The sequence below is a fragment of the Echinops telfairi genome, unplaced genomic scaffold (genome assembly GCF_000313985.2).
Source record: "Echinops telfairi isolate 266 unplaced genomic scaffold, ASM31398v2 ScPeMD7_7457;HRSCAF=8495, whole genome shotgun sequence".
In the NCBI taxonomy this organism is placed as follows: domain Eukaryota; kingdom Metazoa; phylum Chordata; class Mammalia; order Afrosoricida; family Tenrecidae; genus Echinops; species Echinops telfairi.
Window position 1 is genome coordinate 348,585 of NW_022111357.1, and position 12,801 is coordinate 361,385.

The window sequence follows — 12,801 nt, forward strand, 5'->3', positions numbered from 1 at the left end:
AGCTGCAATGCAAGCAGGCCAGGTGAATACGTGGTGTGAGTTTGAAGGTACGAGCTTTCTTTCAGCAAGCCACACCAAAAAAAGTCAGGCTCATTACTGTCTCCTCATTCCCGTTTTACGACTTCTTATTTGACATCAAAACTGTCGACCTAAGAGGCTGCTTACAAGACAAATAAAACCTTGTGAAAGCGGCGCCTACGTTGGCAGGTAAAACTGTCACTTTTTCTGGCTGGGCCTCCCTGAATCTCCAGAGGCCTGAAGCCTTTGTGTGGAAAGGCCGGCAGGCCAGGGCGACTCATCTGCCACTGCTTTTCAGGGCCACAAGCAATGGAGCTGCCCTTTGTGAAATTGTCCTTCCCAACTCCCACTGTGCTCCTGAGGCTCTGAAGGAGTCTGGATTCCTCATTTTAAATCCCGGTGCATGGTGATCCATGGTGGGTAGAGTGGCTATTGAAAACATGGCATTAGCTGTGGGTGGGACAAATGGATAACATACTGGGGTTGATAGTTCAAGGCCACCCAGAAGAACCTTGGCAGTGTCCTTCCCCCAGTCAGCCGTTGACAGCCCTGTGGAGCACTGTTCTCCTGAAATGGGAGCGCGAGAAGCCATGGCAACTACTGAGAGGAGGGCAGACGGTCCTTGAAGGGAGAAGTAAAAAGCAGGGTAAGGAGCAGTCCAGGGCTAAAGCCGAAGTGTAGGATGAGGTAGAGAGAAGTTCTCTGTGAGAGAGCACCCATTCCCTTGAGCCAGGGCTGCAGCTCAGGGACCCCCATTCAACCTCTCCACTCAGACCCTTCTGCATTTGAGCTTCCAGAATTCTCCTGTGGCCCTCAGAAGGAAGGAGGGGCGCTAAAGTAAGTCCTGAGAGAAGGGTGGCTCACCAGAAAACACCATAAAGGGTCTGGGTGTGAGGTACAGAGATGAGACGTTCCAGAATCCTCCATTGGGCCCCGTCCCTGCAACCCAGGGCCTGGGTCTGGGCTGTGTAGGTAGGGAGCAGGACCTGAGGCATGTTCCTAAAGGAATGGTGCCCTGAGCCCCTGCAGGGCAGGTCCGAGGTCAGAGGGCCAGGGCAGCACCACATCCCGGAATGGAAAGGGCTCTGCGGCTTGAGGGGGCAGTAAGGAAGGGTCCACCTTAAGGGACACGTCTCCATTCGCATGGCCTTTTCCTTTGGGCTCCTCTGATGTCTGGAGTTCGGAACAAATGACCAGAGGTGCCGTGTTTTTCCCTCCATCGTGCAGGCAAGGCTCAAAGAAAGGACGCAGAGGGCCCGAGAAAGCATGCGTGAAGGTGAAGAGGTGGGATCTGTCGGTCACGTTGAAGAAGGAGAGGACGCCGGCATCGTAGTCCAAGAAGATGCCTATGCACCGCGGGGGCTCTTTCAGGCGGAAGGAGGTCTGCGGGGACGTGAGCGCCTCGTACTGGGTGCCCTGACTCTGCCGCACCAGCCAGTGTCCGTTGGAGGGTGAGGCGGTGACCTTCCCCTTCCTGCTCACCGACTCGCTGCACACCCCCAGGATCCACTTGGTCTTGTCTTGCACACCCACCTCCCAGTAATGGCAGCCGGCCGTGAAGCGCTCGGAGCCCAGCACGCTGACAACGAAGTCAAATCTCTGCGGGTTGTCGGCCACCGGCTGCCTTCGCTCTCCGAGCCGCACACACCTCCTGTCCGCCGACAGGACCAGTTTGGGATGCGCTGTGTCCGGGTCTAGGGTCACGGCCACTGCGGAGAGTGAGTCACAGAGGGGTGAGGGGTGAGGCTTAGGTCTAAAACGACTCTCAGTGGTCCATTTGGGTTCATGGGTCCCCCCCACACAGAGGTACGGGCAGAACACTAAAACCAAAGAATGGTGTGTCTGCAAGGCTGTCTTAATCCGGAGGAAGTGCTGCCTTTGCCTTCTGTTGTCCAAAGGAACTTAACACGGTGACGGTAAGCACAGGCTTGGATATCAGACTCTGGTTGGCCACTACTAGCTAGTTATGTGACCTTGGGCAAGTTCCTCCTCTCTCCCTTAGTATCCTCCACCTTAAAAAGGGTTAATACCCGCACCTACAGTACAAGAGCTGTTGTGTGGATTTGATGCGCTAATGCGGTGAACAGTGGCCGGTTCATAAAACGAGTATTGTGGGCTAAAATTATGGCTTATAATGGTCATTTTAAGATAGTGTAGAGAGAAGGATTTTTTCCTTTAATATGTGTATTATAGGGATCACAGTGTGCCCCCCCACCCCAAATCTGGGAAATAAGTTATTCTTCTGGTTGGCGAGTGAAAGGAGGAAGTCTGTGTTTGTTGGAGGTACCAGGAGTGGCCAGCCGGTGGAGGTGAGGCAGACAGGCTTGTGAATGGCGGTTCCTGGAATGCCCAGGTAGCCCAAGTGACCTGCTAATCATTCTGACCTGCATCTCTCAAGTGACCAGTGAATCAGTCCTGTTGCACCCAGTCTGCAGGGAGAGAGTGTGAACGGGAAGAAGATGCACAGCCCGGAAAATTGATAAAGACTCTCCGAGAGTTAAAAACAACAACAACAACCACAACAAACAGATATCATGCTAACAGCAGCGGAAAAACCCATAAATTCCTTAGGAATAAATAAAAAAAATGCAAATCTTTCAGAATAAACCAAAAACCTTTATGGGACTATCAACATTGTTAAGGCCTCTAACTCAATGCCTTCATCTTTGAGACTGCGCCCCCCTCGCCAAGAAAACCGGCCTGTCAACAAAGAGAGTGTGGCCGATGGGTAAAAAGAGGCAGGAGTAGTGGCCAGCTATCCAATCTTGGGATGGGAAAGTTTCCCTGAATATGAAGGCATGGACGAGATCACAGAGGAAAAGATGAGTGTGCTCAAAAGATTGATCACACAAAGCAAGCACTTACAAAAACACAATAAAGATTGGATAATCAGGAAAATCATTAGTTAATATACTTCATATGGAAAGAGCCTTCACCAATAAAAGTAGCCAGAATAGGACCCCTGCAGACAATTCATAAAAAGAAATAGAAATAGCCAATTCATTTAACGAAAAATGTCAAATATCAGACTAGAGAAAAACCATAAGAAAATCAAACCAATCTCTGTGTTCAAAGCCTTTCTAAATCTAAATGTGATTCCCCCTCCAAACTCCAAATCCAAACCCTTGCGGTAGAGTTGGTAACAAGCTGACCCCGTATTCCAAAGGCACGGAGTAGACACTGCAGCTGCAGAGCTTCGTGGGACACCCACCAGGGCGGTTTGAGGGACTTACCGAAGTGCAGGCGGGCCCTTCTCCAGCCTGAAAGGCATAAAGGGGCGGGGTTACAGCCATGGAGAAATGGAAAAACCCCAGTGCTGGGGGTCAGGCCAGGCGCGGGGTAAAAGGCATTTCACCACCATTGGCATCAGAGTTCAATCACCAACCGCCCAAATTTCCTTGAATCAATTCAAGGGTGTTAAGATTTTAAAAGCCCTATTCTCAGGGGGAAACTTTCACACTGGGTTGGTGGCTCACATAATAATAATAATAATAATAATAATAATAATAAAGAATTAACCGATAACCAAAAGCTTTGTCTTGAATCATGAGATTCATCATTAGATGAGTTCTTGATAAATTGCATCTAAAGTTACATCGTAAATGTTTTAGGCAAGTGTCAGATTCCTGTGAAAACTTGGTTTAAACGTATATGTCATACGCCCCTGTCGATTTGTATTTTAATGAAACTCTATAGATTTATAAAAATAATTTTTAAAAGGCACCTCACCTGAGTTTGCTGCAGCTCTCTTCAACTCTATAAAAGAAGAAAGCGGGGATGAGCTCCCGATCACCGGAAATACAGGGTCAATGGGTGCGGGAGACAGAAAGATTTCTCCCAAGTCGTCCCCCCCAAACATATGTTAGACTTAGGACACTGCTTTGCAGCTAATGGGAAATGATTGTCAAGTTACCTCCCTGAAGGCAGTCGTTGCCAGACTACTGTCTGGTCCCACCACAGGTAGGCCCTACTCCCTGCTGTTAGGGACAGTGGGCTACTTCTCCCTAAAGGCTTGCGGCCATCAGTCTGGTCCCTGAGATGAGGCTTACACCCTACTGATAATGGCTTCTATAGTGAGTCAGGGAACAGGTCAAACCGGCTCAGTGACATCCAAAGTTAGGCTGCCATCCTGAATCTAGGATCCGCCCATCTTGTCACATGTGTACCCCCAATCCCTCCTCTTCCTATTGCATGTATACCCCTAGATCACCCCTCTCCCATTACTTATTACCTATAGCACAAGCCTTTCCTGTGACGTGTCCTCACCTGTAATTAGGGGGCTTGCACGTCCCCAGAGAACAGAAAAGCCTTGGTTAACAATAAATATCTCTTTCCACGTGAACCACCAAGTGAGGCTGAGGTGAGCATGCTACCAGGAACTGTGTCTGACTCCATTATTTCAATCTCTCTTCTATCTCTCATGCTCTCTATGACTTTACTATAATCTTTACTTATTATCGCGGTACAATTGTGCCTACTGGACCCATGATGATCTGCTAAAGGCTGGCTACCCTGACAAATGGGAGGTAAGTCGGAATGGAAGATAAGATAAGAACATAGGAAACTTACTCAGTTCACTCCGGAGTTTCTCTGGAGAATAAAAACAGTTGGACAAATCAGAATATGGGCTTCTAGATTCACATAATGTCACAGTGCCATCCTGACTACACTCACTAGCAAGGTCCCACAATGTCCCTGGTCTAGTATGGACCATGGGTCCCCAGTTACTTACCACACAGTTGATACATCCCACTGTGAGCCCAGCCCTGACTGCACACTGACGCTCTAACCTGTCTCCATGCAGACCTAATGAGTCTGTGAGTGCAGGCAGAGGGGAGGGTGCATGAAACAGAAGTTTATTCTAAGCTATTCCTGAATTCCTATTTGATTTTTTAAATTGTGGTAAAATCAACAAGACAGGTGCCATTTTAACCATTGCTATATGTGCAATTCAGGGACATCTATTACATTTCCCATGCTGTGCATACGTGCTGCCATTGTGAGTTGGCACAAGTTGATCTTGCCGCCTTGAGTGTGCAGTGTAGCAATCCAATAAAACATGGCCTTTTGCGAAGCAGATCTCCGCGGCTCCTGTCTTCTAAGGCACCCTCGGGTGGGTCCAAACAGCCAGTTGAATACCCTTTGCACCACCCAGGGGCTCTGTGGCTACTTTCCTACGCACTTTTGTTATGTAACTGTTCTCAATGTAAATTAAAATAGGCATGGCACTGGCCTGCAGACCTCTAATGTTACAGAAGAGAGTCCTTTACATGAAATGGGGAAGTATGACCCCACACCTCAGTTTAATGAGGATCCAGCCAGCTGAGGGAATGCCATGGCTGAGTATGAAAGGGGACTTCCAGATTGGCCTCACTTATGAAAGCTACACCTCTTTTTGACACACACACACACACACACACACACATATAATCTTATTTTGAAGGAAATAATAGTTGTATAAGAAAGAGAAGCAGGAGATACTTGAGGAAAGAGGTCCTTAAGACACACACACACACACACACACACACACACACACACACACACACACACTCCCCATTCTTCTGGCTTGAAGTACCCTTGCCTCCTCCCTTCTGTCCTGGGCAGAGCATCTCAGTGAAACGGGCCCTTATCCTGAGGCAGGCGAGGACGCCTACAGAGGACTGTGCATCGTGAGAACGGGACTTACTGAGGCCTTTGTGGAGTCTTCCTGGAAGGAGAAGAGAGAGAGAGAGAGAGAGAGAGAGGGATGTGAGCAAGCGCCCCGGCAAGAGGGCTCATCCTGGCATCTAGGAGACGGAAAGGAAGGGGACTCTCCATCAGTCACATCGCCTGCAGGTCTGACCTCCAGCCTCCCATTTGGGACCACTTTGCTGATGATCCTGGCTGCCCAGGACTTGGCGTCTTCCTTCCTCTTCCCTTCCTTTTTGTCTGTCTGGTTTCCTTTCCTTTCCTCTGTGTGGTGGGTACCCGGATGCGCCTGAGCCTGTTCTTTGCTGCCGTTTCATAAGCCACAGTTAGTGTATGCCAGTGCCGTGTGCCACTGAGTGGATTCTGACTCACGGGAACCCCATAGGAAAGAGTAGAACTGCCCCACGGGGAGCACTAGTGGAGTAGTGGTTATGTTACCAACTACAAAGTCAGCAATTCAAAGCCACCAGTCACTCTGCAGGAGAAAGACAAGATTTTCCACTCCAGTAAAGAGCTACAGCCTCAGAACCCCCAGGGACAGTTCTGCCCTGTCCTACAGGGTGGCTGTGAGTGGGAGAGAGCGGACCCTTTAAGGAAGCAGGTTGCCTGGTCTTTTCTCTCCTGGAGCAGCTGGTGGGTGTGACCACAGACCTCTCTGGTATCAGCTGAGCGCTTAACCACTGCGCCACCAGGACTCCTACAGCTGGTTTAGCATCTATAGTCATTCAATCATGATGGTCATTATTATGTCAATAACAATGGCTGCCATGTATCCAACATTTCCCGCGGGCACTGTGCAAGGTATTGGCATGTACTACTTTACGTTTTCAAACCTCATCTCCCAAGAACCACCAACAGTAATGATGAACGGGGGGGGGGGGGGGAGGATGGACTCTAGAGCATATGGATCGCATGGCCATCTCGTATAAACATAGGGTGTGTTTCTTTAGGGTGCGTTTTATCTTAAAAGTCATGACGATATTGAATTCTGCTCCAAAGCATACTATTGTTGGCTTTCATATAAAACAATGTTAAGTACAGCATTTCCCTCAAGCTATTTTTAAGGACAATTCTTGCTCTAAGAAATTGTGCCATCTTTTGTGTATACCCTGGTACATCTGGCAGAAGCACAGATTTTAATAAGAGCGCTCGAACCTGAAGTGAGAAGGGATTCCAACCTATGGATTTGCATCAACTCGGTGGCAAGGAGCTTGGTTTGATAATGAGCGAGGTGCCGAATTGTCTCACACACTTATTTTACAGAGAGGGGAGTCTGGGGCTCAGAGGAACATGGAAATTTGCCCACGACCATCCAGCTAGGAAGTGGCCAACGAGGCAGGATTTAAACTCAAGTCTGTCCGACTCCTGAGTCGGAGGCCATATCACAACACCTGACCTCCTGCTCTTGGACAGAATAGCCCTAGGGTCCCTGCGGTGTGCACGCCACACATTCACCAGCTTGAGGAAGGGGGAGATGTGGAAATCACAGAGCGCCACTTGAGAGCCAATGACTGTCTTCCTAGCGAGACTTCAAAGGACAGAAGCCCTGCTGCTGTCTCACAACCATGGCCTCCATCCTCCCCCAAGTGGCCCAGAGCAAACATTTAATGGGTGATGATGAAAAAGAGGCCTCTCTGCTCCAGGCCAGGGGATAGGAGTTCATGAAAGGTTGTCCTTTTTGATATTCAAACAACAGTCATGGGCAAGGATTCCTTATCTCTGGTTTACGGATGAGGCACCTGGGGCTCAGGTGGTGAAGTGCCAGTAACTGGCAGGCAGAGCTGGGCCCGGAGCCAGGTGCTGCTCATCCAGGGCTGGGAGCCCGCCGCTGCACCATGCCCCTTCTCTCCATGCAGAGGACTGGAGCCCCGAGAGAGGATCGTGTGCACCATACTGTCATATGAATATCTTTTTCAAAATAGCTTATGGACCTGCTTTGGAGATCATTCATGGAAAGGTTGATGGAGGGGACTGGGCATCTTCCAGAGCTTTACCTTTGGCCCTGGGCATCCTGCTTCCTCTGCCACCTGCCCCATGGCTCTTGGCCATTAGAAACTAACCCCCGTGATTATTAATGCTAGGGATGGTTAGTGGCTGCCGAGTTGAACCCTCTGTGTGCAGAGAAGAGCAGCTCACTAGGGTGGTCTAGGCTGGGACCTTTCCAGAATCAGACCACCCGGTCTTCCAAGGGGCCGCTGGATAGGTTTGTACCTCCCTCCTTTCAGCTAGCCAGATTAGCCACCTGCACCACCTGGAATGACCATCTTAATGGAGGGGCATTCAAGAAGTTCATGGAAACGTGGAATGAAAAGATAATAGAGTGTTTCCATGAATATATCTAAAATGTGTATTTAATAAGAGACTTGTCGTTTATGGAGGAGGAGGAAAACATGTGTCATTTGTCCCCAGGCCCTAGCTCTAGACAGATAGTTACCTTTTTCTTTTGCATGATCCGAGAGAAGATTCTCTAAAAGAAGGAAAGAGGAAGAACATGAGACCCTCCGGTGGTGCCTGGCGAGTCCCTCATTCCCACTGCCGGGACCTGCTTTCCAGCCTGTCCTCTTGTGCTATTCTGCCCCCTCCCCCTGGGCTCTGGAGGCCAGCAATGCCCTCTGCAGTGTCCTCTCAGCCCTCTCTTGTTCTCGGGTCGTCCCAACACGAAAGCCAGAGAGAAAGCGTTCCTCGGAGCACAACTCTGACCATCAGTGCTTTGCCACTGCTTGTAGGTAAAGAGCTGAAATCGTTAGCAAGACTGACAAAGCTCTCACGGGCTCACGCCAGCGGCCATTCGGTCGATCTTGTCCTGGCAGCCTCACGGGTGTTAGAAGAGCGTTTTTTGCTGACTGATTTTTCACAAGTAGATTGTCAGCCCTTTCCTTCAAATCTGGTTAGATTCGAATTTTCCTCTCTTCCTATAACAGTAGAGGGTGTTAACCCTTTGCACCACCCAGGGATTCAGATGGTCTAGCCTCTCTCTGCCTAACTCCCAGCCTCCCCACCAGAGCACCTTTTCAACTCCTCGAATAAGCACTGCTCTGTCCTGGCCACATTTCTTTACGCAAGCTTCCCTCTCTGCTGCACATGGCTTTCTGTTCCCTCTTCCAGTCAATCATGCCTGCCCATCCTTCAGTTCAAGCCCACTTCCTGTAGGAAGTCCTCTTGGTCCGTCAAACTTGATTGGATTTTCTTGGTCATAGTTTCCATACCAAGCACTAACCCAAACACACTGTCATTGAGTCAACGCGGACTCAGCGTGTGGCAGTTACATAATCTCCTGCTGAGTTTACTGTCAATCAGGTCGAAGTTTGATGACCTCATTTGGAGGCTCAATGGGGATAAATAGCTCACTGAAGGCAAACCCACTCTCTGCCTTCCCCTTCCTGCTATTTAGACACTCATAGAGCTGGAGCAGACATGTGGAGAACCGTGCCAGCGTTGAGATGCTTCCACTGCCACTGGATCCACAAGACTTTCTACCTACTGGCCTGTGGTCTTCCAGCATTTAGCATCACTGCATGTGCTGCATGAGTCTAAAGAGGAATTTATGGACTAGTATCAGACATATGGGCTAATATCAGACTTATGGACTTGATCTGGACTGGGCTGGAATGTTTTCTTAATATACAAATGCTCTTTTATAGAAAGCTCTTTGTTATACACATATGAGTGTCTATGAATTTGTTTCTCTAGTCAACCCAGACTAACACACATAGCGACACTATAGGACAGCGTAGAACTGCCCCTGTAAGTTTCTGAGACTGCACGTCTTCATAGAAGTAGAAAGCCTCATCTTTCTCCAAAGGAGCTGCTGGTGGTTTTGAACTACAGACCTTTTGGATCGCAGCCCAATGTATCAACACTACATTATGCCAAAAGGACTCTGGATTTCCATTCCTGGTACTTATCATACTTGAAGTTCTACATTTGTTTGTTATTTAATTTCTACATACCTTCCTGGCCAGGCAGAAAGCTCCAGGGGACAAAGACTTTCATTTGGACTGACCATTGTCATCCCAGCACCTCATGGGATCAGGGGCATTCAGTAGACAATGATCAACTATTTGTTGAATGAATAACAACGTTCCCCACATCAGATCTTCATAAGTCTCACAGAATAAGGTCAAGCAATGAGCACAAACTCAAAAACTCACCAAGCATGCTGGAAGGCAAGCATTTACAAGCAAGAGTCGCCAAACTGTAAAGAACATATTTAAACCCTTAACTCCACTACCAAAGACAGCAGAGGTTAGAATTAAATCAGGTACAGGACTTAGGTAAGTGAGCATTAAGAATACAGAAGTGAGCTAAACAGAGAAATGTTCTCACCCAGCCCAGGACACTTACCTACCTCCATCGCCTGTTCATAAAGAAGCTTCTCTGGAAGCAGGGGGGAGAGAGAGAGATGTCAGCTCACTTTAAGGAAGGGTAGAATTGTCCAGGTAGAGGTAAAGCCCAGAGAGTCACAGCTGCATGAGGAGGACTTGCTCTGCATCCCTGCAGCGATGGGAGCATTCGCAAGGATTGCCAGCTCCCCGCTGCTGGAAGGGCAGCTCTGACGCCTACGGATCCACGTGTGCCGAATAGACCTGTGCTCCACGCGGGTCTAATGACCAGGTCATTTTGGAAGTGCATGACCAGGCCTTTCTTCCAAGGCACCTCTGGGTGCATTTGAGTCACCAATCCCAAGTTAGCAGCCGGGCACTAACCATCTGAGCTACCAGGGACGGACACTAACCATCTGAGCTATCAGGGATGACCACTAACCATCTGAGCTACCAGGGACTTCTTTGAGAGAATTAGAGAGCCTCCAAATTGTAAGACTGGGGAAGGAATATTGGGTCACGTGCCTTTCAAGGCCCTTTCCAAACCTAAGATGCTGTGAAATTCAAATATATTTATGAGGGTTTTATTCAATTGATGTCATTGGATTTCTTAATTCATTAGATGACTGGCATGACAAATCAAAACCAAACCCACTGCCATCAAGTCAATTCTGACTCATAGCAACCATAGAAGACAGAGTGGAACAGCTCCTTAAAGGTCACATATGTTCCAGTCAGCCTCATATTGCTCCGGCAGAGTGGACTGGTGGGTTTGAACCACTAACCTTGTGGTTAGCAGGCCTACACTTCACCCATGCACCACCAGGCTCATTGACTGGTAAGATGAAACTCTCTGCAATCCAGTTGGTTCTGACTCTCAGGGCAGGCTAGAACTGCCCCTGTGGGTTTCCAAGATGGTAACTCTAGACAAGAGCAGAAAGCCTCATCTTGCTCCCGAGCCTGGCAAGATCGAAAGGGTGATTTCCTTCTTGCTCAAAGGATCAGAACACAGCTCTCTCAGTTTCTGTAATTCCCTCTTCACTGTGAGTGACCAGTGCATGGCTGTACCAGTTTTCTCCCAGCCAACTTGCCGGGTCTCCATCCAAGGGATAAGTGTCAGGTCCACCCTTACTTCCTCTTTGGCTCTCTCCAGAGAAGCTCCAGCCCTGGGCTCCCTGGCCAGCGCCTGCCAGCCTGGGCCCCCTCACCACCCAGTTACCTTTTGTTCTTCTTTGCTTCCAGATGAGATAAGTGCCTGCCACGAGGAGAAGGGCCAGGACAGACAGGACCACGGCAAGTGCCACCGTGGAGGAGGAGACTCTCCCCAGAGATGGAGCTGAAACAGAAACCATCAACGCCTACCTTTAGGGAGGGGTCTGAGAATTGCTCTCATGCCCTGGGCCCCCATCTCAGATGGTAGGTGACGCAGACATCCCAGCTGGACCTCTCTCGCCAAGACTGGCGAGGGTCTTCCCTTCTCTCAGTCACTCAGACCCTGGGTGACCAGGATGACTTCCAAAGACAAGCAACACAGTCAGCTTGCGGGAACGATACCGACGTTAGAAGGTCTTGCCTGGACACATGGAGCTTCTGACTCACCCCTAGCCCCGCCTCGAATTCAATGGGAAAATCACCCAGAGATGGTTGAGAATCGTAGGTGCTCTCCTCAGAGATCAGGCCTGCCTTCCCCTTTGCTTTGGAGTAGCCCTCCGTCGCCCTGAGCACGATCAGCAGGAGCAACATACTTTCCATGTGCCACAGTCTCAAGCCTGTGGCCGAAGCAGGCAGGAAAAGAGCAAGGAAGGAAGGAATAGATAAGAGACCAAAAGAACAGAAGAGGCATTGTGGCAAGTGGTGAAGTGCATAAGCTATGAGTCCCAGTTCAACTACTGGGTGACAAGGGATGAGTCTGGGCAAGGGACCAAGCCTCTGTGAGTTGGGTTCACCTCATCTGGAATGCCGAATGATGGCCATCCTGATCTCGTTGGGTTGCAGCAAGATTTCAGGGAATCAGACATATGAAACAGGAGGCCCTCAGTGAGCGGCAATGGCAGTGTAAGAGAAGAGGGAGAGACAGAGATAGGAGAAGGAGGGGGTTCATGGAGGCCCATGATCCTCTCCCTCTGGCCCCCAGGCCGCAGACTACTTTCCTTGGATGTAAAAATCACCTTTCTCGGCCATGTAACTCCACATGTCAGCAAAACAAACTCATTGCCAATGAGTCCATTCCAGCCCTATAGGACAGGGTAGAACTGCCTCCGTGAGTTTCAGAGACTGTAACTCTTGATGGGGATAGAATGCTTTGTCTTTCTCCCAAGGAGTGGCTGGTGGTTTCCATCCACTGACCTTGCAGTTCACACCCCAGTGCATAGCCATGACACCCCCAAGGCAAGGGTCTCTCAAATGTCTCCCTTTGGCCCATTCGCCCCAAGAAATGATAAGAAAATACTTAGAATCATTTCCAAAGTATGTGCAAAGATAATGGATTGCACCATTCGTTACAATATGAGGGAAAATTGACAACCATCCAGAGAGTCAGAGATAGGACAAGGATACATTTTTGTGTGCTACAGCCACACAGCGAGTGTTCTGCAGCCCTTAAAAACCATATTGCAGAGAATGACTTAAGGGTGATGGCAACACATGACTATGACAAAGATGAAAGTGTTTGTGTCGCCACACACGGAGTGTGAAAACAGGCACGAGAATACATGTGTATGAGCAGAGATACAGGAAATGAAGCAAATATTAGCTCTCATTCTCTGCCTTGTTT

At 49.1% G+C, this 12,801-nt stretch overlaps 1 protein-coding gene across 1 annotated transcript in view; it reads right to left on the reverse strand.

The window, feature by feature from the left end:
• Positions 1 to 1,017: 1,017 nt before the first annotated feature.
• The window catches only part of LOC101664557 (erythroblast membrane associated protein (Scianna blood group)), a 15,061-nt gene continuing 3,277 nt past the window's right edge, over positions 1,018 to 12,801 (reverse strand). Inside the window, exons 4-11 of the mRNA XM_030888003.1 lie at positions 11,248 to 11,364; positions 10,051 to 10,083; positions 8,141 to 8,173; positions 5,705 to 5,725; positions 4,588 to 4,608; positions 3,748 to 3,774; positions 3,252 to 3,278; positions 1,018 to 1,727 (exon numbers count right to left, since the gene is read on the reverse strand). Coding sequence (XP_030743863.1) covers positions 1,018 to 1,727; positions 3,252 to 3,278; positions 3,748 to 3,774; positions 4,588 to 4,608; positions 5,705 to 5,725; positions 8,141 to 8,173; positions 10,051 to 10,083; positions 11,248 to 11,364 — 989 coding nt within the window. The remainder of the gene's footprint in view (positions 1,728 to 3,251; positions 3,279 to 3,747; positions 3,775 to 4,587; positions 4,609 to 5,704; positions 5,726 to 8,140; positions 8,174 to 10,050; positions 10,084 to 11,247; positions 11,365 to 12,801) is intronic.